This window comes from Lissotriton vulgaris, chromosome 8 (assembly GCF_964263255.1).
Source record: "Lissotriton vulgaris chromosome 8, aLisVul1.2, whole genome shotgun sequence".
Taxonomy (NCBI): Eukaryota; Metazoa; Chordata; class Amphibia; order Caudata; family Salamandridae; genus Lissotriton; species Lissotriton vulgaris.
This window is the reverse complement of record NC_141696.1, coordinates 108,238,344-108,265,897: the sequence shown is the minus strand read 5'-3', so window position 1 is coordinate 108,265,897 and position 27,554 is coordinate 108,238,344. Positions and strand designations below refer to the sequence as shown.

The 27,554-nt window shown below is 48.4% G+C and overlaps 1 protein-coding gene across 1 annotated transcript in view; it reads left to right on the top strand.

Moving 5' to 3' along the window:
* Nucleotides 1-27,554, top strand: part of NUMA1 (nuclear mitotic apparatus protein 1) — a 739,614-nt gene that overhangs the window by 323,627 nt on the left and 388,433 nt on the right. The window contains exon 12 of the mRNA XM_086936049.1: nucleotides 21,051-21,191. Within this exon, the coding sequence (XP_086792175.1) occupies nucleotides 21,051-21,191 (141 nt within the window). The remainder of the gene's footprint in view (nucleotides 1-21,050; nucleotides 21,192-27,554) is intronic.

Here is a 27,554-nt window from a genome sequence, read left to right as displayed (position 1 = left end):
TCCAGATTAGTCACAGTGACTGCTCGCTTGTGAGGTTTTCTACCTCTGTAACAGCAATGGCAAGCCTTCAGAGCTTTTTTATGGACCCACAGGTGTGAAATGGGCAACAAGAACAAGCATTTGCAATGCAATAGGTCTCGCATTTGTGAGTTTGAGCTATTGACATTGCAAATAACATTGCCTTTTATTTTTGTTTTCGTTTCTTAAACCTAAATAAAAGGCATTGCCATTTACAATGCCAATAGCTTTAACTTGTGTAAACGCGAGACCTATGGCATTACAAATGCTTGTTCTTATTACCAGGATAGCTAATTCAACAATGGAACAAGCCAACAGCACTTTTGGTCACATATGTGACAATCAATTGAGTGTACACAAACTGAAAAGCACCTATCTCTTTTCGCAAGAATATATTTATCATTTCAAAAAACAAAGGTACCATACATAAGGTAATGAAAAAGTAGACTATGCAGTCCTCAAGAACGCGTGAACATAATTACATAATCAAAACAAAAAAACACTGGTTGCACCCAATAGTTGTGTGGCTTTCAGACCGAACCCGGCCATCAATTTTGGGTCCTATTCTCAAACATTAAATCACTTTACAGCCATTGTTGTCATAGTCAATGGTTGAACCTAAACATTATTAGCCAGTTCCCATCAGGACTAAAGTAATCTGACTAGGAACCTAAGAAGAGGGACAACAAAAGGGCCGAATGGAAGTGTGCATAAAACGATATGTATCCATCATCAACTAGCTACATCAAAAAGCTATTTATTGGCTGTAATGGTTTGTCCCAATGGGAAGTCCTCCACTCCCTACTTTCTCTACTGAGATGAGGCAGTGACACTTGGCTTAGTACAAGTGATTCTATTATTCGTGGTATTCAGAATCTCCTGGTATCACAGGTAAGTAGGTGAAAACCATAAGGAAAAAAACAAAACAAAAGTCCTCCTTTTTTTGTAAACCAGACTTCTGGGTCTTACTGGGGTTCTTCTTTCCTACGCCGAATTCCCGGACTGTCTTGCCTGGGCCGGATGTCTCCGAGTGAAGGGATAGGGTAGGAAGAAAACCAAAGTGCTTTTAGTCATCTGTTCTTTTAGATGTGGATTGGGGGAGGGGTAAGGGGGGGAGAATAAGGGCATGTGCGCTGTAGGAGAGTAGGGTCTGCAATCCTATGATCACCCAGATTTTTTGCTTTTGTTTCACTGGTTTACGACTTTCTCTGGCTGTGGGCCTGCCAATCAGACCCACAGCCTGGCTGTTCTCTTTCTAAATTACTTCATGTACCCTAGGTGCATCTACCAATTGGTACTGGGCCACCTTATCAGACCCTGTAACTCAGGGCATAGGTGTACCCAGGGCTACCAGGGGCTGCAGCATGTATTATGCCACCCCTGGCTGGTCTCCTAAATTTGACACAACTGGCTGCATGACAGCTGGGGCAAAGTCGTGTAATCACCCTTTGCTGTAGGTGTAGTATCCCTATACCTAACCCTAAAATGGACACACAGATTCCTATCAGTCACTCCTATGGCAGGCCTTGACAATCCTGAAGGCAGAGTGCTTGGAATCATGTGAGATAGTGCTCTGGCATGAGCTGAGCCTGTCTGCAGCTTGCGGAATCAAGTCCTAATAGCTGTTCCATGATATCGCATACCATATACTCTTAAGTGCATTATAATCCTCGCGGTTAAATGCTATCTCTGGTATTGCTTTATCAAAACATGTCGAGTAAGGTGTCATACGAATTGGAATACTAACCCCTCGCCAATTCTGGCGACGGGGTTAGCATTCCACCCTTCTAGAGGGACACGACATGTATGTAACTGTGAACCCCGGTTAAAGTTAACTGAAGCCTCAGCTCCACAAAATGGATGCTGCCACCACAGACACGAGTCTGACCCCCTGCAGCTGGGAGTCCTTCCAGCGAGGGGAGCCTGGACAAAGGGTTTCCTGTCAGGGGCGGTGCTAGCACCGTCCCAGACATGGTTTTGTGTATCCTGGGTAGGCAGGGCTTTACAGGAAGGTGACTGCTGAGTGGCACCCCGGTGCTCACTACGCATAGGCCGGTCTGAACCAGTTCCAGGGGCACACCAGCCCCTGGCCTGGGGAAGTCCGGCATGGCTGAGGGGTGTAACCACCCCCCACCTAGTCCCACCCATAGGCAGGACCTAGTCACCGGGTCAGCCCCCTTTTTTAGTATAAAGATGGGAGCGGGCCCCCTGTTAAAATTAGATCATCTTTGGAATCAAGATACCACTTTCTTCGAAAGGACTTCACGATTTCTTCTTCAAGATTCTCCCTTGTGGCTAAGGAGTAGTCACCCTGCATCCGCAGGCACCATCCTAAAGAACACTGCGGTCTGCTGCAAGTCCTTCATCACGAATCCGACGACCCAGCTCGACGAGACCCGGCTTCCCTGGCCCCTCTGACCTCTACTCACCTCTACAGCCCAGCTGAGAACCGTGAGTGCGACGAGACCTCAAGGGACCGACGATCGCCAAGACTGCACGACATCTTTACTGCAAGCCCACCGTGTCCTCCACTGGTGAGTGCTTTGGGGTCCGAGAAGCCCCGACCCTGCGCAGCTCCAGCACCCAAGATCAGCCCCCCTGCATCTCCACGATCTGCGTGGGGCCCTTCTGCTGTTTGCTGTGCACCGCGTTGTTTGGCTACTAGCCGGCTGGCTTGTGGCCCTCTGAACGACGCCCAACGACTTCACGACTGCTGGTCTGGTTGCTCCAGGCTGGCCTTTGCTTCCTTCTTCAAGAGAAGCACCCCGGACCCTCCTGGTCCACTCCAGACGCCATTTTAGGTCCACCGCGTGGGCTTGAATTTGCCAAGGCTTTGTTGCCCAATCCTGGGTCCAGCGACGCCGACAGCTTCTATCTTCGTGGGACAGCTCGATCCTCCATCCTGGTCGCCGACAACGCCTCCTGGTCCGTGAGATCTTCGAGTCAAGCGTCACCCACTCACCTAGTCGAGGTGGCTACCATCCGGTGCCCTCCTGGTGCCCACTGACTACTGGCTAGTAGTCTCGAACTTGGTCCCCTCTGCTTTCAGGTGTCATCTATCTTCAAGATCCAGGCTTGGATCCGACTGAACTTTCTTCACTGGTCACCGGCCAGCATCTTTTCTTCCGGCTCCTGGTCCGTCTACGAGGATTCCCGACGTCTTTTCAGACCTATGCAGCTGCAGCCCCTGGGCTAGGTAACTTCGGCATTTCGGTGCCCCAGCATAGCCTCACTATCCAAGGGTCAGAATCTACTTTCGTTTTCTCCCTACCAGGTCGGGTTCGCCCGAGAACACTAACTTTCTAATTCCTAGCTACCATAGACTTTTGTCCCGCATCTCGCGTGAGAGTGCACACACTGCACCCGAGTCCCCTAGGCCTCCTAGAAGTAATCTAACGATTCCCTAGTCAAGTCCTAGCGATTCCAAAAGCTATTAGTACTGTACTTACCTGCTAGTAATTTCGCATTCCACTTTCAGAGTATATGGTTTTCCGTGCCCCTCGGGCATTTGTATATACTGTGCTAACTTAAGTATTTTTGTAAGAGTTTTGGTTTGTGCTTAGTACCCTGTCCTCATAAAGAGTACAGGGCTGTTGTGATCTTTAAATAAATAACTGTTTATTTTCATAACACTTGTGTGGTGTCCTTTCACTTGGTATTCAAGGGGTATATGTGTGGTAAACAGCTGGCTTAACGCGCCCTCTCGAGTCTTTAGCCTTAGACTGCTCGTATCCACGCTACTAGGATAGCTGGTCTATAAGGTTGACTTACAACCAATCATCAATAAGGGTTGCTGGACTGATACATAGTGTTCACTAGAATAGTGAGCACTGCATATCAGGCCACCTTCTCACATTGGTGAGCAGCGGTTGGGATTTGAGCTTGCTGTTGTTTTACCACACGTATCCTAAGAATATCTTGTTGAAAGATCACATAAGTACTGTTAGGTACACATAACTAAAGCTTAGAATACTCTGAGTTCTACTGAACCAGCTGTTGTAGCTCCTCAAGGCTTAGCACACCTTGGCTGCAACTCTTAGCAAGGGATCAGTAGGTAAACACATAGTGTAGGTAGGTGCATCACTTACACCACACTAGAAACAGTATGTCGGACAAAGGAGGAAACACTGAGGTTCCCCTTGTGTCAGTTGACCCTCCACAGGTCATCCCTTCAAGATATACTGCGCTTAGCTTCCATGAGTTACGACAAGTGTGTACCTCTAGGAAGATTAAGCAGGGGTCTAACCCCACAACTGCCTTTCTGATTGGTCTCTTAGAGACTCATGATGCAAGGAGGGCTGGTAACCCAGACCCTTCTAATTCAGATGGCAACATGCCCTCCTTACAGGGTCCCTTTGATGCCCAGGACCATCCTCTTCAGGAAGCAGATGATGCTGATGATGAGGATGATGATTTGGTATCAGGGGATGAGGCAGAAAAGGAACAGGTAGAAGTCAGCAGACTAACCAGGTCCAACTTAAGCAGACATGAGATGGGCACTAGGGGACCCTTGGGGCCACTCTCAGGTCAGCTTAACATTGGGAATGGACGAGATAGATCTCTATCAAGAGGCTCTATCAGATCCCTTCATACCAATGGCTCTCAACGTTCCTCTCAAAGGGGAATGACATCTCCCCAGAGGAGAATGTATGAAGCTAAGGAAAAGGCAGCCAATCTGAGGATTGAAAGGGAAGAACTTGCCCTGGCCAAAGAGAGGCTTGCCTTTGCTAGAGAGCAACAATTGAGTGGGACAGTCCCCACTGGTGGCAGCATTGTACCTAGCAATAGGGAAAGGAGTTTTGCTACAAAACACCTTGGTAAGATAGTGCCCCCCTTTAAGCAAGGGGATGACATCCACAAATGGATTACTGCTTTGGAGAGGGCCTGCACTGTGCAAGGTGTTCCCCCAAGTCAGTGGGCAGCTATCTTGTGGCTCTCCTTTGAGGGTAAAGGAAGAGACAAGCTCCTCACCACAAGGGTGGAGGATGCTAATGATTACCAAGTCTTGAAAAATGCACTGGTTGATGGGTTTGGCCTAACCACTGAGCAGTACAGGGTGCTGTTCAGGGATACCCAGAAAACTCAGTCTCAAGATTGGGCTGACTTTGTAGATTGTGCCACTAAGGCTTTTGAGGGCTGGTTGCTGGGCAGTAAGGTTACTGATTATAAAGGATTGTACAATTTGATGATGAGAGAGCAAATTTTAAACAATTGTCAGAACCAGTTGTTGCATCAGCATCTTGTTGACTCAGATCTGACCTCTCCCCAAGAATTGGGAAAGAAGGCAGACAGATGGGTTAGAACAAGAGTTAAACAGAACCAGGGCCAGAATCAAGGTGGTCAGAAGAAAGCAGACCAGAAGGGTAAGGATTCGAAAGGGGAACAAAATGACCAGAAGTCTTCGACAGGTCCCCAACAACCCAAAGAGGGTGGGGGTCAGGCTCCCCAAAAGAAGAAAGAAGGCCAATCTAAAAGGTGGTGCCAATACTGCAAAAGTAAAACTCACTGGTTTAGTGAGTGCACCAAGAAAGGAGGAGGGCAGACTCCTGCCACTGCAGCCCCTAAGGCACCTGTGCCCCCTAGTACAGCCAGCAGTGGTAGTGCACCTCCCAAGGGTTTAGTAGGGTTAACCCTGGGTTCTGAGGGGAGTGACAACTTAGTTGGCACCCTCACTCAGGCTGTCCTTGTCAGTACAGGGGATATGGATATGTCCCCTGACATAAGTCCCAATACGTTGGGCAAATACAGACAGACACCTTTTATTAATGGAAAAATGGCTCAGGCCTATAGGGACACTTGTGCCAGTGTCACAATGGTGACACCTAGCTTTGTGGACCCTGGACAGAACATGCCAGGTACAGAATTCCTGGTGACCAATGCAAGCAATGTCACTACCAATCATAGTATGGCAATTGTAGCTTTCTCCTGGGGAGGGGTAACTGGCCAAAAGAAGGTTGTAGTTAGTTCAGACCTCCCAGTGGATTGTTTGTTGGGCAATGATTTGGAGTCATCACAATGGTCAGAAGTGGAGCAGAGGACTCATCTGGAAATGTTAGGTTTGCCAGCACATGTGTTTGCTGTGACTAGGTCACAGGCCAGAAGATGCCCCACTGAACAGGTGCTGGATCCTGGAACAATGGACCAGACACCTTCCAAGAAAAAGAGCAGTAGGGTTAAGGCTGTGCCTTCCCCCTTGCCCCAGGTTGTGGATCAAGTCTCAGAGGAGGCTGACCTGCAGGAATTGAGGGAAACTGAGCCTAGAGAGTTTGAACTTGATCAAGTTGAATTCTTGGGTTCAGGGGGACCCTCAAGGGAAGACCTGGGGAAGGACCAGTTAGGCTGCCCTTCTCTTGAACCCCTCAGACAGCAGGCTGCTGCTGAGGCTGCTGGGAACGCCACAGGTACCCACAAGGTATACTGGGAAGATGGACTCCTGTACACTGAGTCAAGAGACCCCAAGCCTGGCATGACCAGGAGGCTGGTTGTACCCTTGTCTCAGAGAGGTTTCCTACTTACCTTGGCCCATGAGATTCCCTTAGCAGGACACTTAGGCCAGACAAAGACTTGGGACAGGCTTGTCTCACACTTTCACTGGCCTCACATGAATGAGGATACCAAGGAGTTTTGTCGCTCCTGTGTCACTTGCCAAGCCAGTGGTAAGTCAGGTGGCACAACAAAGGCCCCCCTTATACCAATGCCTGTGGTGGGGGTGCCCTTTGAAAGAGTGGGGATTGACATTGTTGGTCCAATGGAACCCCAGACAGCATCAGGGCACAAGTTTATACTGGTGGTAGTGGATCATGCCACCAGGTATCCTGAAGCTATTCCACTTAGGACCACCACAGCCCCTGTGGTGGCAAGGGCCCTAGTTGGAGTGTTCTCCAGAGTGGGCTTCCCTAAGGAGGTTGTCTCTGACAGAGGTGCAAACTTCATGTCAAGCTATTTAACTGCTATGTGGAAGGAGTGTGGTGTCAATTACAAATTCACTACACCCTATCACCCACAATGCAATGGGCTTGTTGAAAGGTTCAACAGGACCCTAAAAGGGATGATTCATGGACTACCTGAAACACTCAGGCGTAGATGGGATGTCCTGATGCCCTGCCTTCTGTTTGCTTACAGAGAGGTCCCACAAAAGGGGGTTGGCTACAGCCCTTTTGAACTTTTGTATGGGCATCCTGTGAGAGGCCCCTTGTGTTTGGTGAAGGAAGGATGGGAGAGACCTCTCAAAAAGCCTGCAACCAACATAATGGACTATGTACTTGGTCTCCGCTCCAGGATGGCTGAGTATATGGAGAAGGCATCAGAAAACCTTAAGGCCAGTCAAGAACTTCAAAAAGCTTGGCATGACCAAAAGGCTGTCCTGACTGTTTATCAGCCTGGACAGAAGGTGTGGGTGCTGGAGCCAGTGGCCCCAGCAGCACTCAAAGACAAATGGTCTGGGCCCCACACAATCCTTGAGCAAAAGGGAGAGGTCACCTACCTGGTGGACCTTGGAACTCCCAGGAGTCCCCATAGGGTACTCCATGTCAACAGGCTCAAAGCATATGTCGACAGGAAGGACATGAGCTTGCTCATGGCCATAGATGAGGGACAGGAGGAAGAGAGTGACCCTCTCCCAGACCTGCTCACTCAGAATCCTGATGATGGGTCAGTAGATGGTGTTGTCTTTTGTGGCAGCCTCTCTGAACATCAGCAGAAAGACTGTAAACAGGTTCTTCAGTCTTTCAGACGTATGTTCTCTCTGACACCCAGTCAGACCAATTGGTGCACCCATGAGGTTGACACTGGTGACAGCCTGCCAGTCAAGAGTAAAATCTACAGGCAGCCTGATCATGTTAGAGACTGCATAAAAACTGAAGTGCAGAAAATGTTGGAATTGGGAGTCATTGAACCCTCAGATAGCCCTTGGGCTAGTCCAGTAGTTCTAGTGCCAAAGCCTCACACCCAAGATGGTAAGAGAGAGATGAGGTTTTGCGTAGACTACAGGGGTCTCAATGCAGTCACTAAGACTGATGCCCATCCAATACCAAGGGCAGATGAACTTATAGATAGATTGGCTTCTGCCAACTACTTAAGTACATTTGACTTAACAGCTGGGTATTGGCAAATCAGGTTAGCTGAGGATGCCAAGCCCAAAACAGCATTTTCAACCCCTGGTGGGCATTATCAATTTGTGGTAATGCCCTTTGGTCTGAAAAATGCACCTGCCACCTTCCAAAGGTTGGTGAATCAAGTCCTTACTGGGCTGGATGACTTCTGTGCAGCATATCTAGATGATATTGCTGTCTTTAGCTCCACCTGGGAGGATCACCTGGTCCACCTGAGGAAAGTGTTAGAGGCTCTGCAAGCAGCAGGCCTCACTATCAAGGCCACCAAGTGCCAGATAGGGCAGACACAGGTTGTATACCTGGGCCACCTTGTAGGTGGAGGCCAGGTTCAGCCACTGGAGAGCAAAATACAGTCAATCAGGGACTGGGCTCCTCCAACCACCCAGACTCAGGTTCGAGCTTTCTTGGGCCTGACTGGATACTACAGAAAATTTGTCAGGAACTATGGTTCCATTGTGACACCATTAAATGAACTGACAAGTAAAAAAATGCCAAAAAAGGTTCAGTGGACAGCAGGCTGTCAAAAAGCATTCGATGACCTAAAGCAGGCCATGTGCACAGCACCTATCCTTAAGAGTCCAGACTACTCCAAACCATTCATTGTCCAAACAGATGCTTCTGAGTTGGGTGTGGGAGCTGTTCTTTCTCAACTGAATTTTGATGGTCAGGATCAGCCCATTGCTTTTATAAGCAGAAGGCTGACCCCCAGAGAGAAGAATTGGTCAGCTATTGAGAGGGAGGCCTTTGCTGTGGTTTGGGCCCTGAAGAAGCTGAGGCCATACTTGTTTGGCACTCACTTCAAGATTCAGACCGACCATAAGCCCCTCTTGTGGCTAAATCAGATGAAGGGTGAAAACCCCAAACTGCTTAGGTGGTCCATTTCCCTACAGGGGATGGACTTTACAGTGGAACATAGACCTGGTACTGATCATGGCAATGCCGATGGGCTCTCCAGATATTTCCACTTAGAACAAGAAGACTCACCTGGTCAAGGTTAGCTTATTGTCCCAAAGTTTGGGGGGGGGTCATGTAGGAGAGTAGGGTCTGCAATCCTATGATCACCCAGATTTTTTGCTTTTGTTTCACTGGTTTACGACTTTCTCTGGCTGTGGGCCTGCCAATCAGACCCACAGCCTGGCTGTTCTCTTTCTAAATTACTTCATGTACCCTAGGTGCATCTACCAATTGGTACTGGGCCACCTTATCAGACCCTGTAACTCAGGGCATAGGTGTACCCAGGGCTACCAGGGGCTGCAGCATGTATTATGCCACCCCTGGCTGGTCTCCTAAATTTGACACAACTGGCTGCATGACAGCTGGGGCAAAGTCGTGTAATCACCCTTTGCTGTAGGTGTAGTATCCCTATACCTAACCCTAAAATGGACACACAGATTCCTATCAGTCACTCCTATGGCAGGCCTTGACAATCCTGAAGGCAGAGTGCTTGGAATCATGTGAGATAGTGCTCTGGCATGAGCTGAGCCTGTCTGCAGCTTGCGGAATCAAGTCCTAATAGCTGTTCCATGATATCGCATACCATATACTCTTAAGTGCATTATAATCCTCGCGGTTAAATGCTATCTCTGGTATTGCTTTATCAAAACATGTCGAGTAAGGTGTCATACGAATTGGAATACTAACCCCTCGCCAATTCTGGCGACGGGGTTAGCATTCCACCCTTCTAGAGGGACACGACATGTATGTAACTGTGAACCCCGGTTAAAGTTAACTGAAGCCTCAGCTCCACAAAATGGATGCTGCCACCACAGACACGAGTCTGACCCCCTGCAGCTGGGAGTCCTTCCAGCGAGGGGAGCCTGGACAAAGGGTTTCCTGTCAGGGGCGGTGCTAGCACCGTCCCAGACATGGTTTTGTGTATCCTGGGTAGGCAGGGCTTTACAGGAAGGTGACTGCTGAGTGGCACCCCGGTGCTCACTACGCATAGGCCGGTCTGAACCAGTTCCAGGGGCACACCAGCCCCTGGCCTGGGGAAGTCCGGCATGGCTGAGGGGTGTAACCACCCCCCACCTAGTCCCACCCATAGGCAGGACCTAGTCACCGGGTCAGCCCCCTTTTTTAGTATAAAGATGGGAGCGGGCCCCCTGTTAAAATTAGATCATCTTTGGAATCAAGATACCACTTTCTTCGAAAGGACTTCACGATTTCTTCTTCAAGATTCTCCCTTGTGGCTAAGGAGTAGTCACCCTGCATCCGCAGGCACCATCCTAAAGAACACTGCGGTCTGCTGCAAGTCCTTCATCACGAATCCGACGACCCAGCTCGACGAGACCCGGCTTCCCTGGCCCCTCTGACCTCTACTCACCTCTACAGCCCAGCTGAGAACCGTGAGTGCGACGAGACCTCAAGGGACCGACGATCGCCAAGACTGCACGACATCTTTACTGCAAGCCCACCGTGTCCTCCACTGGTGAGTGCTTTGGGGTCCGAGAAGCCCCGACCCTGCGCAGCTCCAGCACCCAAGATCAGCCCCCCTGCATCTCCACGATCTGCGTGGGGCCCTTCTGCTGTTTGCTGTGCACCGCGTTGTTTGGCTACTAGCCGGCTGGCTTGTGGCCCTCTGAACGACGCCCAACGACTTCACGACTGCTGGTCTGGTTGCTCCAGGCTGGCCTTTGCTTCCTTCTTCAAGAGAAGCACCCCGGACCCTCCTGGTCCACTCCAGACGCCATTTTAGGTCCACCGCGTGGGCTTGAATTTGCCAAGGCTTTGTTGCCCAATCCTGGGTCCAGCGACGCCGACAGCTTCTATCTTCGTGGGACAGCTCGATCCTCCATCCTGGTCGCCGACAACGCCTCCTGGTCCGTGAGATCTTCGAGTCAAGCGTCACCCACTCACCTAGTCGAGGTGGCTACCATCCGGTGCCCTCCTGGTGCCCACTGACTACTGGCTAGTAGTCTCGAACTTGGTCCCCTCTGCTTTCAGGTGTCATCTATCTTCAAGATCCAGGCTTGGATCCGACTGAACTTTCTTCACTGGTCACCGGCCAGCATCTTTTCTTCCGGCTCCTGGTCCGTCTACGAGGATTCCCGACGTCTTTTCAGACCTATGCAGCTGCAGCCCCTGGGCTAGGTAACTTCGGCATTTCGGTGCCCCAGCATAGCCTCACTATCCAAGGGTCAGAATCTACTTTCGTTTTCTCCCTACCAGGTCGGGTTCGCCCGAGAACACTAACTTTCTAATTCCTAGCTACCATAGACTTTTGTCCCGCATCTCGCGTGAGAGTGCACACACTGCACCCGAGTCCCCTAGGCCTCCTAGAAGTAATCTAACGATTCCCTAGTCAAGTCCTAGCGATTCCAAAAGCTATTAGTACTGTACTTACCTGCTAGTAATTTCGCATTCCACTTTCAGAGTATATGGTTTTCCGTGCCCCTCGGGCATTTGTATATACTGTGCTAACTTAAGTATTTTTGTAAGAGTTTTGGTTTGTGCTTAGTACCCTGTCCTCATAAAGAGTACAGGGCTGTTGTGATCTTTAAATAAATAACTGTTTATTTTCATAACACTTGTGTGGTGTCCTTTCACTTGGTATTCAAGGGGTATATGTGTGGTAAACAGCTGGCTTAACGCGCCCTCTCGAGTCTTTAGCCTTAGACTGCTCGTATCCACGCTACTAGGATAGCTGGTCTATAAGGTTGACTTACAACCAATCATCAATAAGGGTTGCTGGACTGATACATAGTGTTCACTAGAATAGTGAGCACTGCATATCAGGCCACCTTCTCACATGCGCCACCACCGGTGTCCCTAAGGTGCAGTGCCTATGTGAGGACTCAACGTGCTGTTTTTGGTGTGGCCCTTAGACCCGCCCACCAACCCCTGAAAGAGAATGGGCGCGCGGCTGCCACTTGCCTGACGCCATGACCCTCCAGGGCCGTGGTATAGGGAGAACACGCCTCCGTTTCCCTTCTTGGAGAGCAGGTCCTGTTTGCTTTACTCGTTGGCTCACTTCCTGCTCCCGCAGATCAGTCAGGCTGGAAGTCTTCTTCCGTGGCGTCCCTCGTATTTTACTCGGTTCTGCCAGTCGCGTTGGCTTCTTCCTCGTCTCCTTCCGTCCTCCTTGCGCCAGCTTGAGACCCTCTCTTCTGTCTGTCTCCGCCTTTTGTCCCCCCTCCTGGTTCCTGCTTCCGGCTTTTTTGGGGTAAAACGTCTAGACCATCACCACTATTTCCTGTTAGTGGTATGTCGACGGCCATGTTGGAGTTCTCAGATCTTCCGACCGGTGGTGAGAACTGTCTTCACCACATTGGCATAAAGAGTTAGAGGGCCTTGATTCTGTGAGGAAAATCTCTACACAACGGTACCAGAACTGTGTGCCCTGCAATAATTAAATCCATTATTAGTTTGCTATTGTGAACCAGTCCGATTTTATATCCGCTTCAAGATGCACATCAAAATATCATTTACCAGATATGGATGTAGTTGTGTGTTCACAAGAAAGTAAAATTCAAATCCGCCTCCAACATGAATAAGGAACACTGGAAAAATCGAACAGTCATATGGTTACTAAAGGGCACGTGATGCTCAGTAGAACCTGAGAAATATTAGCAATCTTGTGGGTGTCTTACTTCACTCCACATAATCGCGGCTATGAACAGTGTGCCATTCAATTACACTTTGCGCTCATTAACTGGTTGTCATCTACGTGACCAAATGTCTTATTAGTACCAAAACCTTGGATTAGCCATCTTGTCAAGAAGGCAAATGGGTCCACTTAGTCTTAGTCGGTTATTTGGATTAGTTCTTTCCTACGTACAATTAGCATGCATTCAGCACATTTTTCATGACCAGAAATTTTGCATTGGTCCCAGACTAAGCCTCCAAAATTGATCGTTGATTTGCCACATCAGGAGAAGAAAGTGCAAGACGAGGCAAGGATTACAGCAGATTGTGTGTATGATTGCAATTGTAAGTGGTATTTATATAGCGCTTACCACCACTGAGGAGGCGATATCGCGCTTTGTGACGAGTAGAGCGCTGCTCCTGGACCCAAGATTAGAGGTTATAATTTATTTGTTATTTGTTCTCTTTTTGGTGGTGGAGTGCATTAGTTGGGTTAGGTTTGTGCTCTTGATTTATTGTGTGTTTAGTTGAGTCTGGATAGGATGATGGGAAGGGATTCATAAGGAAAGTAGTACGTTTTTGTAAGTAGTGTTTGTGTGTGCTGGTTAGTTGGGTGACCGATAACCAGCATTTGCAATGCCAATACATTGCTCTAAAGGAAGGTTAAAGCCAATGCGACTCGCTACACACTGACATCATGAAACCTGAGAAGCACTTGGGCAGAAGTAAACTGCAGAGCAACATTGTTGCTGGTCAAACAAAAGACAGCTGCACTGAAGAACGAAAAATCCCTGCTGCCCAAAGACTGCGCTCCTGCTATCCTTGCGGTCACCAGAGAAAAAGACAAATCATCCAGCTCGCCAAGACACCTAAACAGCACTACAATGTCTTGTGTATGTCCCCAAAAACTGAATCCAAGGCAGCTAGACAGACCAACTGACCACAGCAGTGCAGAGGACAAGTATCCGGCTACAAGGAAGCATACAACCTAACACTGATCCAAATTATGTACCCTGTGTAGAATGCAGGGTTTCTGTTGCAGTAACTGTCTCCCCCCCCCCCCCCCCTCCTCCCCCCCCCCCCCCCCACACACACACACACACTACCAGATTTCTGATGCAGTTTGACTTGATGTGCCCCCGGTCCCTGCCAATCAGGTTCCCAGGACCTGTGTTCCTAAAACTACATTGGTACTCACAATTGGCACCTCTACAGCCATATGTAGGACACTTATAAAAGGTACCATGGTTACCTAGGACACCATGACCAGGTAAGGCCAAGGGCTGCAGCACATATTGTGCCACCCTTAAAGGTCCTGTACCTTAAAACACTGCCTTTGCAGGCGCTGAGAAAAGTGAAGTTGACATGGCAACACATCCCTTTGTTCCTTGCCTGCAACCCACTGCCTGAGGCCCTGGTAAGCCACCCCTTTAGCAGGGTGCACAAACAGTCAGGCACTGTAGGGGAACAGATGTACCTTTGCCTAAGTCCATTCTTAGACATTGTAAGTGTAGTGAAGCAAAAAAGGGTATATGGTCTGTGAGTTGGTCATTATGAGCTCCATAATGGATTTACTAAAATCTGGGAAGTTTGGTAGCAAACTTCTCAGCATATTAAACACATGCTGATGCCAGTGTGGGATTTAATGTAAAGTGCACACAGAGGCCATCTTGGAGATGAATTGCTGCCTGCAATTTGCCACCACCAGACAGGTTTCTGGACTACTGGGTAGAGAGCCTCTGCATCCAAAAACAAAGTCCATCCTGGGTGGAGGTGTCGCGCCCCCCCCCCACCCCCCCCCCACCCCCCTAACGATGAGCTGGGTCCAGGAAGGGGAAGTTCCAAAGGCATGCTGCAGTTTGCTAAATTGGTTCTTGAACCAATACCAAACTACAACAATTGCAAATCCATTCCCAGTTGCATTTCTGTATAAAGTTTTACAATTGAGGGTGGATTTTACCTACCTGAACCAAGTCCTGTTCATTCTAGAAATAAACCAGAAGTATACATTTTTTACACTTACACAATTGGACTGGATTATGTCTGAGTGTGTGTAGTCAGTCCTTGATTGAGTGAATACAATAAAAGCTTCAACCCTCTGGATTAGCTTGACTGCCCCCCGCAGTACGACAAAGAGACCTGTTAGTACTTACCTAATTTAGCCTCTGCTGTACCTTTAGGGATTCACTGGACTCTGTGCGCACTATTCCTTACTTTGGTATAGTTTATAGAAAGCCAGCTTCCTATCCTTTGCCCTGTCAGTCAGTTGGTTTGTGTCCTTACAACAAGGTAGAAATATTGTATGTCAACCAGCAGGAAGGCTAGTGCTCGTATGCCCTGTAGGAAGGTGGATACCGGACTATGGTTGCCCCCAACTTTTTGCCTGGTGTTTTGCTGGTTTTCCGACTTAGTTGGCCTGGGGCCCTGCCAATCAGGACCCCAGGTCTACTGCTCTCTCTAAAATGGATTCCATGTACCTTAGGTACATTTCCAATTGGCACTGGGCCACCTTATCAGACCCTGTAACTCAGGGCATAGGTGTACCCAGGGCCTACCAGGGGCTGAAGCATGTATTATGCCACCCCTGGATGGCCATCTAAATCTGACACAACTGGCTGCACGACAGCTGGGGCAAGGTGGTGTAATCACCCTTTGCTTTATAGTATACCTATATCTAACCCTAAAAATGGACACACAGATTCCTATCAGTCACTCCTATGGCAGGCCTTGACAATCCTGAAGGCAGAGTGCTTGGAATCGTGTGAGATGGTGCTCTGGCATGAGCTGAGCCCGTCTGCAGCTTGCGGAACCAAGTCCTAATAGCTGTTCCATGATAACGCATACCATATACTCTTAAGTGCATTATAATCCTCGCGGTTAAATGCTATCTCTGGTATTGCTTTATCAAAACATGTCGAGTAAGGTGTCATACGAATTGGAATACTAACCCCTCGCCAATTCTGGCGACGGGGTTAGCATTCCACCCTTCTAGAGGGACACGACATGTATGTAACTGTGAACACCGGTTAAAGTTAACTCAAGCCTCAGCTCCACAAAATGGATGCTGCCACCACAGACACGAGTCTGACCTCCTGCTGCTGGGAGTCCTTCCAGCGAGGAGAGCATGGACAAAGGGTTTCCTGTCGGGGGCGGTGCTAGCACCATCCCAGACAGTGTTTTGTGTATCCTGGGTAGGCAGGGCTTTACAGGAAGGTGACTGCAAGTGGCACCCCGGTGCTCACTACGCATCTGCCGGCTAGAACCAGTTCCAGGGGCACACCAGCCCCTGGCCTGGGGAAAGTCCGGCATGGGAGAGGGGTGTAACCACCCCCCTTCCTGGTCCCACCCCTAGGGCAGGACCTAGTCGCATACCCACCCCTTTCTTTAGGATAAAGGCAGGAGCGGGACCCTTCCAAATGAGATCATCTTTGAATCAAGAAACTACTTTCTACGAAAGGAACTCTCGACTTCTTCTCAAGATTTCTCCCTTGTGGCTAAGGAGTAGTCACCCTGCAGCCGCAGGCACTATCTAAGAACTCTGCGGTTTGCTGCACGTCCTTCCTCAGGAATCCGACCGACCAGCTCGACGAGACCCGGCTTCCCTGGCACCTCTGACCTCTACCTACCTCTACAGCTAAGCTGAGAACCGTAGGTGCGACGAGACCTCGAGGGACCGGCCATCATCAGAACTGCACGACTTCTATCCAGCACGACCGCCGAGGGATCCTCTGGTGAGTGCTTTGGGGTCCGAGAAGCCCCGACCCTGAGCAGCTCCAGCACCGAAGTCCAGCCCCCCAGCATCTCCACGACCTGCGTGGGGCCCTTCTGCTTTTTGCAGCTCACCGCGTTGTCTGGCTACTAGCCCGCTGGCTTGTGGCCTTCCCGACGACGACCGACTACATCACCACTGCTGGTCTGGTTGCTCCAGACTGGCCCTTGCTCCCTTCCAAAAGAGGAGCACCCCGGACCCTCCTGATCCTCTCCAGACGCCATTTTAGGTCCACCGCGTGGGCTTGAATTTGCCAAGACTTGTTGCCCCAATCCTGGGTCCAGCGACGTCGACAGCATCAACCTTCGTGGGACAGCTCGCACCTCCATCCTGGTCGCCGACAACGCCTCCTGGTCCGTGAGACTGCAGAGCCCAGCGTCGCCCACTCACCTGGTCGAGGTGACTACCATCCGGTGCCCTCCTGGTGCCACCTGACTACTGGCTAGTAGTCACGAACTTGGTCCCCTCTGCTTTCAGGTGTCATCTCTCTTCAAGATCCAGGCTTGGATCACTTCGAACTCTCTTCACTGGTCGCCTGCCAGCATCTTTCTTCCAGGCTCCTGGTCCGTCAACGAGGATTCCCGACGTCTTTTGAGACCTATGCAGCTGCAGCCCCTGGGCTAGGTAACTTCGGCATTTTGGTGCCCCAGCATAGCCTCACTATCCAAGGGTCAGAATCCACTTTCGTTTTCCTCCTACCAGGTCGGGTTCGCCCGAGAACACTAACTCTGTGAAATCTAGCTACCATAGACTTTATCCCGCATCACGCGTGAGAGTGCACACTCTGCACCCGAGTCCCCTGGGTCTCCTAGAAGTAATCTAACGATTCTATAGTCAAGTCCTAGCGATTCCACAGCCTATTAGTACTGTACTTACCTGCTAGTAATTTCGCATTCCACTTCCAGAGTATATGGTTTTCCGTGCCACTCGGGCATTTGTATATACTGTGCTAACTTAAGTATTTTCGTAAGAGTTTTGTTTTGTGCTTAGTACCCTGTCCTCATAAAGAGTACAGGGCTGTTGTGATTTTAATAAATACACTGTTTATTTTCATAACACTTGTGTGGTGTCCTTTCACTTGGTGTTCAAGGGGTATATGTGTGGTATATCAGCTGGCTTAACACGCCCTCTCGAGTCTTTAGCCTTAGACTGCTCGTATCCACGCTACTAGGATAGCTGGTCTATAAGGTTGACTTACAACCAATCATCAATAAGGGTTGCTGGACTGATACATAGTGTTCACTAGAATAGTGAGCACTGCATATCAGGCCACCTTCTCACAACCGCCAAAACCAATCTTCAGGAAGGCATGAAAGAAGTAGCCGAATGGATGAAAAACAGCCGCCTAAAACTTAACTCAGACAAAACGGAAGTCCTCATCCTAGGATCATCCCCCTCTGCCTGGGACGACTCATGGTGGCCATCGGCCCTGGGCACGGCACCCATACCCACAGACCACGCACGTAACCTAGGCTTCATCCTAGACTCCTCCCTCTCGATGACCAGACAAGTCAACGCCTTCTCATCCTCTTGTTTCAACGTACTTCGTATGCTCAAAAAAATCTTTCGATGGATCCCCACCGAAACAAGAAAGACTGTCACCCACGCACTGATCACAAGCCGACTGGACTATGGAAACACCCTCTACGCCAGAACCACAGCCAAACTACAGAAAAAACTCCAACGCATCCAAAACGCATCAGCCAGACTCATCTTGGACATCCCGCGCCAAGCTCACATTACAGGCCACCTGAAAGACCTCCGCTGGCTTCCCGTCAACAAGAGAGTAACGTTTCGTCTCCTCACCCACGCACACAAGGCCCTCTACAAACTAGGACCCGAATGCCTCAACACACGACTGTCCTACACACCCACCCGCCAACTAAGATCCTCCAATCAAGCCCTCGCCGCTGTTCCGCGTATTCATAGATCCACCATGGGAGGAAGATCCTTCTCCTACTTGGCGGCCAAAACCTGGAACTCTCTCCCCACTCACCTCCGCCTTACCCAGAACCACATCTCCTTCAGAAAGGAACTTAAAACCTGGCTATTCGATAAATAATGCATCTCCTTCCCCAAGCGCCTTGAGACCCTCTGGGTGAGTAGTGCGCTATTCAAATTCCTGAACTTGAACCGAAAGAGTGTTTCCAAAGGTAAGTAACTTTTTGTCCTGCCTAAAGTTGTGACTGTTTCACTTAGTCCAGTCTATCACCGTGCCGCTGTCTCGTACTCCCTTCAAGGTTGTGGAATGGCTCCACCTCCTGGAACTTCAGGGCTTTGAGCCTCTACATGGTTAAGACTAGAAGAATACTGATTTGATAGCTGTTCAGCATGTATGTGGGTGCCAAATATGTCCGGGCCATTCAGAAGAAGCTACTTTCCAGGTCAGTTGTGTTGTGTATTTAGATCAGCTATGCTATTGCCACCAATGAGCCTCTGGGCAGACTCACGGTCCCTGCCACCAAACCAAAGGGCGTTTCTTTATCTATTTCAGAGGTGTCCCTATTTTGGACATCTGGTGTGCTACCCCGAAGTTTCAATTCACACCTTTATCGTATATTACTGCCTTTATTCTAAAGTCCATATGGATTGCTTTTCACAGGTGTGTTATGCTGGTCGTCTTAATTCAATCATTTCCCCAGACCCACAACCTGGAGATACTGCTTAGGTATGAATTCGAGGTGAGTAGTTTGTAGATGGAAGTATCCATGGGAACAAGTTAATTTCATATATCAAGATTATTCTGTTGGATAGGCCTACAGATTTCTCAATGATTCTGCCCTCCTCCCAGTACTGAAAAATGATCTAGGTCCATTAATATACCACTTTAGGCCTGAATTGTCACTGTAGTTGCACTCATTATTGCCTCTTTGAGACTGACAAGAAATCATTGATGTGCTGGAGTGGTTCTTATAGGGCTCCACTAATGTTGAGTTTGGAGACGTGTTGGTGTTGAGGTGAACTAAATCGCCACCTACCCGAGTGTTGTAAGGTTCAACATAGCCTGCACACAGTCTTTTGTACTGCAAGTTTAAGCTTGACACCTTTTTTTACATGATATTTTTTAAGCCTTGCACTTACATGATAACATACTTAGAAAGTATTCGCTTTGCACCATATTTCTAAGTGAGCATTTTATCATGTTGCCGGTACACTCTGTCCAAGGCTAAGGAAAACTGAGCATGATGCCCTTGCTTTTAGTGTCCGTTTTGCGACCGCTCTGAGTCGCAAGATAATCACATCAGCGCTGCAACTTTGACACAGTGCATTTGGAACAGTGCTTTTATTATAGAAACCATCTGAGCCACATTTGTCAGAAAAGCACTTCTACAGATTATCCTGGAATGCTTTACTGTGGCTGAGATGCAGCCTTGCTGACTCTGATCTGTATCCTTCAAAGGACGTTCACCTGTTCTACACCACATTGGCTTCAAGATACATCATACACAGATATGGTGGGGGTTGGGTTGTCCCAAGACATCTGGTAGAGGGTAATTCCCACTATGCTCTCGATAATGTAGGTAGTACTTTGTAAGACTAAAAGTAGATGTATAATCATTTTCATATAATACAATATTGCCGTAATGGTTGAACTGTATCATGTTCCCCATTCTTATGCTGGTTACAATGCTTTGTTTTCTTCTGCTAATAATTGCAGCTCATGTTTTTTTTTTAGAAGAATAGTTGCTTCAATAAATGTTTGAAAAGCCAATTTGTATATTTCTCGTCTCTTTAGGCTTGACTGTGTAGCAGCAAAAGGGTAGATCTATGTCAATGATTTCCTTTGGGAATAAGTGTGGTCATGTTCTGAGATCCAGTACCCTGTGAGGTTAGGGGTCCAGATGGCACACTGTGAGCTAGCTAGGAATTCTAAAACATACTGTGTGTGATCTGTCCCCATATTTTGAGATTTATGTTCTCCGGATACACAGTCCTACTTGATTCTTAGGAGCTGTATGATGGGAGCAGGAGAGCAGTTGTAATTTGTCCTTATCCAGTAGGGTGCCTAGGTAGATTCAAGATGTGTGGGGTGATCCACTCGAAAGATTGTTGCTAAAGGCAAGTAAATTGTTCTGTAGGCCTAAATCCAGGAGTTTAAGATGGATTTCTCATATGCGTGAGAGTACACTGTCAGTACATACATGGTTATACTTTACCACATATTTGTGGAATTGCTATTATGGTTTCTAGTTTGTGCTGTCCTGCAAATTACTCATCCATGTGGGTGTTTAAAAATTAGAAGCTTGCAGTTTTGCAGATGACATTTTTGAATTACCAGTTTTATGTGCTCCAAAACTAAATGAAAGCTTCTGTTGGCATAATTTATCAAAGCTTTTAAGCCATTGACTTAGACTTCAACTTTCGATTAAAACGGAAATCCGAAACTGTGTGACTGTTAATGCTCACAAATAAAAGTGTTATTTTGCACAAACATCACACAACTTCGGTTTAGGAGGGGAAACCAACTTCTCTGTAAAGGTTACTTAAAAAAAAAAAATAGAGGCAAGCATAATCTACAGTCCAAAATAAACGTATATGTAATAAAACTCTTGCTTCTATTGATTCAGGTTCGTGAAACAGAACATCGGCTTACACGGACTAAAAGTGAACTAAATGAGATTTCTGATGAATATGCAAAGGCTCATCATGAGTGGAAATTAAAAGAACAGCAAATGGAGTCCGACCTGGTCATTGCTTTAGATGAAAAGGTATGCACTAAAATCCATTATACAAATGTGAGCTTTGCCGGTGCTTTGATCTTGCGTATATTGCTGAAAGTAGATACATCTTATACAATGCATGTAGTACAGAAACATTCAGTGAACACTGTATGTAAAATGTTGCTAACCTTTCGTACTAGAACATGGAAATTATTAGAAACAAGTGATCTAAAATCTGTAAAGAAATGTTAGTGGTTAAATGATGTATTTCATATACTACGTTGACGACCGTTTATTTGTAGAGTGTTGGCATTAAGGATTTGTTAGCTGAGATGCTTTTTGCATAGTTAGTAGGTGTAGGAAGCTGGCTCTATATAGTGCCCTAAAAAGACGTACACTGTGTAGAGTCCAGTGGATCCCCTAGTTGTCCTACAGGGGCATAATTCGGTAATGTTATTTTGTGGTTGTGTTGGCGATCTGTTAGGCAGTGCTAAGCATTTGTACTCCAAGTCAATAGATGACACACACACACAAAGAATACATCAGCGACCTAATTGTTGTGTCGGTTTAGATTCCGTATATAGATTTCCCGATTAATGCCCTTTTATAGGTGCAATTCACAATGCCCTTATTTAGGCATAGAAATCCAGCCCTTATTTAGGCATTCTCCATGCTAATGAAAGTCATGGCTGTGAGAAGTTGGCCCGATATGCAACGTTCGCTATTCTAGCGACCGCTATGTATCGTTCCAACGACCCTTATGGTGTTTGGTTGTAAGTCAACCTATAGACCAGCTATCCTAGTAGCGTGGATACGAGCAGTCTAAGGCTAAAGACTCGAGAGGGCGCGTTAAGCCAGCTGTTTACCACACATGTACCCCTTGAACACCCATTGAAAGGACACCACACAAGTGTTATGAAAATAAACAGTATATTTATTAAGAATCACAACAGCCCTGTACTCTTTATGAGGACAGGGTACTAAGCACAAACCAAATCTCTTTAGCAAATACTTCAAGTGCACAATTAAAACAAGTGTCCGAGGACACGGAAAGATTAAGGTCTCGGGCGGACCCGATAAGGCAAGTCGGAAGCGAGGGACTCAGGACCCTAGAGTAAGGAGGCTATGCAGGCACCGAAATGCCGAGTTACCTAGCCACGAGGGCTGCGGCTGCACAAGTCTTACAGGCGTCGGGGTCTTCGCTGACGAGCCAGGAGCCGGAAGAAAAGGAGTTGCTGGCCGGCGACCAGTGCTGAATAGTTCGTAGAGATCCAAGCCTGGATCGGAGATTGATGAAACCTGAAAGCAGAGGGGACCAAGTTCGTACTACTAGCCAGTAGTCAGAAGGTACCAGGAAGGCACCGGTTGGCCGTCACCTCGACCAGGTGAGTGGGCGACGCTAGGCTCTGCAGTCTCACGGACCAGGAGGCGTTGTCGGCGACCACGGTGGAGGTGCGAGCTGTCCCACGAAGGATGATGCTGTCGGCGTCGCTGGGCCCAGGATGGGGCAACAAGCCTTGGCAGATCTCAGGGCCACGTGGTGGGCCTAAGATGGCGTCTTGAGTGGACCAGGAGGGTCCGGGGTGCTTCTCGCAAAGATGGAAGCAAGGGCCAGTCTGGAGCAACCAGACCAGCAGTGATGATTCTCGGATGTCGTCACAGAAGGGCACAAGCCAGCGGCTAGTGACCAGACAACGTGCTGAGCAGCGAGCAGAAGGGCCCCACGCAGATCGTGGAGATGCTGGGAGACTGCATTTCGGTGCTGGAGCGGCTCAGGGTCGGGGCTTCTCGGACCCCAGAGCACTCACCAGAGAGTTACCTCGATGGTCGTGCTGGTTTTAAGAGCGTGCAGGTTCTGATGATGGCCGGTCCCTCGAGGTCTCGTCGCACCCACAGATCACAGCTGAGCTGATGACGTGGGTAGAGGTCAGAGGTGCCAGGGAAGCCGGTTCTCGTCGAGCTGGGCCGTCGGATTCCTTGAGGAAGGACTTACAGCAACCCGCAGAGTTCTTAGTTGGTGCCCGCTGATGCAGGGTGACTACTCCTTAGCCACAAGGGAGAAATCTTGAGAAGAGTCTTGAATGTCCTTTCGTAGAAAGTAGTTCTTGAATCAAAGATGATCTAATTTGGAAGGGTCCCCGCTCCGGTCTTTATTCTAAAGAAAGGGGTGGGTACATGACTAGGTCCTGCCCTAAGGGTGGGACCAGGAAGGGGGGTAGTTACACCCCTCTCCCCATGCCGGACTTTCCCCAGGCCAGGGCTGTCGCCCCTGGAACTGGTTCTAACCGGCAGATGCGTAGTGAGCACCGGGGTGCCACTCCGCAGTCACCTTCTCGCCAAAGCCCTACCTACCCAGAATACACAAACCCTGTCTGGGACGGTGCGAACAGCGCCCTCGACAGGAAACCCTTTGTCCAAGTGCTCCTCGCTGGAAGGACTCCCAGCAGCAGGAGGTCAGACTCGTGTCTGTGGTGGCAGCATCCATTTTGTGGAGCTGAGGCTTCAGTTAACTTTAACCGGGGTTCACAGTTACGTACATGTCGTGTCCCTCTAGAAGGGTGGGATGCTAACCTCATCGCCAGAATTGGTGAGAGGGCAGCACCCCGATTCGTATGACATCTTACTCGACATGCCTTGATAACGCGACACTGGAGTTACCGATATGGTACGCGTTATCATGGAACAGCTATTGGGTCTTGATTCCGCAAGCTGCAACCGGGCTCGGCTCGGGCCTGAACCTAGCTCACACGAGCCCACGCACTCTGCCTTCAGGATTGTTAAGGCCTGCCATAGGAGTGACTGATAGGAACTCGGGTGTCCATTGTATGGTTAGATATAGAGCTACTATACCTCAAGCGAAGGGTGGTTACACGTCTTCGCCCCAGCTGTCGTGCAGCCAGTTGTGTCAAATTTAGGAGGCCAGCCAGGGGTGGCATAATACATGCTTCAGCCCCTGGCGGCCCTGGGTACACCTATGCCCTGCGTTACGGGGTCTGATAAGGTGGCCCAGTACCAATTAGAAAATGCACCTAGGGTACATATCGTAATTTAGAAAGAGAACAGCCAGGTTGTGGGTCTGATTAGCAGGCCCACAGCCAGAGAAAGTCGTAAACCAGTGAAACAAAAGCAAAAAATCTGGGTGATCATAGGATTGCAGACCCTACTCTCCTACAATGGCCACCTACATCCATTCATTTACGTCACAACGAGTTCTTGGAAAAATAGACTCTTAAGCCTTTAGGACTTCCTTTGCTTGGATATTGATTTCTCCAAGTACTCACTTATTATGCATGAACATCTATTCTTTAGGGGTTCATTCATGACGTTCTTATGCCCGACTTTTATGTCAATACTGGCATTCCTAAACACCTTCAAGGTATAAATATACCTTCACTTGCCTTGGCGAATGACGGTCCATGGTTCGGCTGTCTACTTGCACGACACTGCTCGCCACGGCAAGTTCGGAAGGAAGTGAAATCCCCAACTGACGCACTGACCAGACGTTGCCATCCTCCTCGCAGACAACCCAGCTCCAGTGTTTGACTCCCCTTGCGGGGTGTTAGAGATCGAGGCCCCGAAAGAGATTCCAATCTCACTCATTCTAAGTTATGGAGCGGACTAGAACCTAGAGGGACTTTTGTCAAATCTTGGCAACTATAGCTAAACTCGACTATAGCTAAATGGCACCTACTTCTTCCCTCGTACTACACTTAGGTAAGGTAAACTGGGGTAGGATTATTTTAGAAGCAACAGATTAGTATTTTAGCCTGTGTTATTTATGTATGTATTTTTATGTATGTATTTTTATGAATGTCATAGCTACAAGCCATGCTATTGCAGTATTATTTCATCTTACTGTTAACGCTGTACGTATTATACTTCGCATTCGGTCGTATGATAGTAGCAGTTCATATCTCTTGCACGAGAAGTAACTGTTCAATAAACCCTTTTTATTGAAACGCCCTTCTATCTATTTGTGTACCGCTGTAGAAACCAAGCATGCAGGATTGACTGAAATGGTTATCTATTGTTTCCACTATTCTGAGATTGTTTAGATTCTAAGGGAAACAAAGTTGCCATGTTTATGCGGCTGTCAAACTAATCCCTTGTTCATTCGAGAAGTTTCTAGTGACTCTGAGTTAGCTGGCACGTACAAGTAATTAAGTTTAATGTACTCGATAGTGACATACTGACCTCAGTCCTATGTCAAAACTATAGTGTATATTATTCCAATGCGCAGAGCCTATCGCAGATACAGGAACTACACTATAAAATTAGACTAACACTTTTTTTATATATGTTGTAAAACCAAGAATTTTGTTCAAAAGTAAGTACTGTTTTTATTAGCTTTTACAAGTGAGGGAATCTTTAAAACCTGTGCGCTTTTACGCACAATGTAATCCTTTGGAATGGAAAGTCATAAATGCATAGCAGTAAGTACAGTCTGTTTCAGGGGTTCACCTTTTAGGTTTAGAGTTGTAGTGGGCAAAGGTCAAAAGTACTACCAGCAGTTCTTCAGGAACTGCCCAGGTTTCACTGGGAGCAGGGGGCTGGTGAGATTGCAGCTGGGAGTGGTACAGTGAAGGGGAAGGGTCACCTGAAAACATGCTGAAAGGGGAACTTAAGGACCAGTCGGAGCCCCCAAACCGAGCTTGGCTCGCCAGGGGTCTTGGAACAATGGGGCTCAGCCAGTTCTTCGGCACCTAAGCGGGGTAGCTAAAATGCAGAGACGTTGGGTCAGGTGGACAGCTTGCCCAAAGATGCTCCTCGCAGTTAAGGACTAACAGCTGGCATGGGCAAAATCAGGACAACTGGTTCACTCACAAAGTGGGTCTCAGTGATGCTGACTTACCTCGATGGTTGCTCTATCGTGGAGTGAGAATCCAAATAAGACTATCACTTTTGGTGTTTGGTGCACTGCGGCCGGTACCCCGGGGGTTGGTGCTGCACAGCTCTGGTTGATCCTGGTGTTTTCACATAGTGTGGAGACAGATCTGGCTTTTCATAGCATGAGTACCTTCTGATCATCTCTAGCGTCGGTAGGTCGAGGGAGCTGCAAGATGGTGGACCACACTCTGGTTATTGGTGCCTGGGGATTGCAGGCGAGTAGCTACTCCACCCCAGGGTGATTTTTGAAGTGCTGGCAGGTTTCAACATGTTGTGGTAGATCTCCAGTTTGCACTGACGATTCACTGGTCAAGAGTTGTGAGTAGGCAGGGGTTCGCTCCAAAAGTTGCTGTTCTGCAGTTCTCACCAACAGTGACTCCTCTTTGTCCTTCTCTTGATCTGTTGAATCGGAGTTCTTGAGTTCAGGGATGCCATCTAGATACTCCATGTTAAGGCGTTATAGGGAATGGCTGGTAGTAGCCAATGGGCTATTTAACTGTAGGATGTCTACACCCTCTATATAATCAGTTCCTCTGGGATGTGGGAATAACCCTGACCCTAGGAGGCTAAATCCATCTGAAACCAGATGGAGGAATTTGCAAAGGTGGTGTCCAACATCAGCTGGTCCACCTTAGGAGTGGTGCTGGCTTGATGTGGGCACACCTCCTAATCTTACACATTTTTCTGCCTGTCCTGCTGCCAAAATGGTGGATCAGAACAGGGAGGTTGGCATCTCCGCTATCTGGAGAGGCCAGGGGCCCATATCAAAGAAGGCTCAGCTGTTCAAGCTTCTTGCTCTGGAATGCAGTTCCTGCGTGAAGTTGTAGTCAACACCTCAGCCCGGAGCAGGCTGTGTAACCGACCTCAGAGTGATGGCTCTCTCCTCAGGAGGTCAGAAACATGTCTAAGCTGGCTGGCTGGTGAGAACACCAATGGTCGTTCGGTTTTCAGGGGGCATCTCTAAGGTGCCCCCTCTGGATGCATTTATTAATGAACCCAACACTGACGTCAATGTGGGTTTAATAAGACAAACTGTTTGGTACCAAAGATCTGGGGGTACAGTGAAGCCAACATGTAGCTGGGGAACTCGTAGTCACAAGTGTCCATCCCATGTACTCTGTATGGCTTACCTCTGCACTCGTGGTATCTAAGGGTGAATTTTGAGAGCACAGGAACACATCCACTGAGGCAGATATGCCCACACATGAATATAGTGTGCCCTGCCTTAGGGCTGTAAGGCGGGCTGTAGGAGTGACTTACCTATGCCACATGCATTTCTATTTGGACATGGCGCACAGATGTGTGCCATGTCGACTCTTCATTTTGTTCTGCACCAAGACATGGAGGCTGCTATGGCAGTTTGCAGGAGCTTGGTTAGGGGTCCGTTAGGGTGGGACAATCTGTGTTGCAACCGTTCAGTGCCCTTTTAGACCCAACACCTTAGGCACCAGGGGTACCAGTTACTAGGGACTTATATGGAGTCTCAAGTACAGTTTAGGGCCAGAAAACTGGTCCTGGGAATCT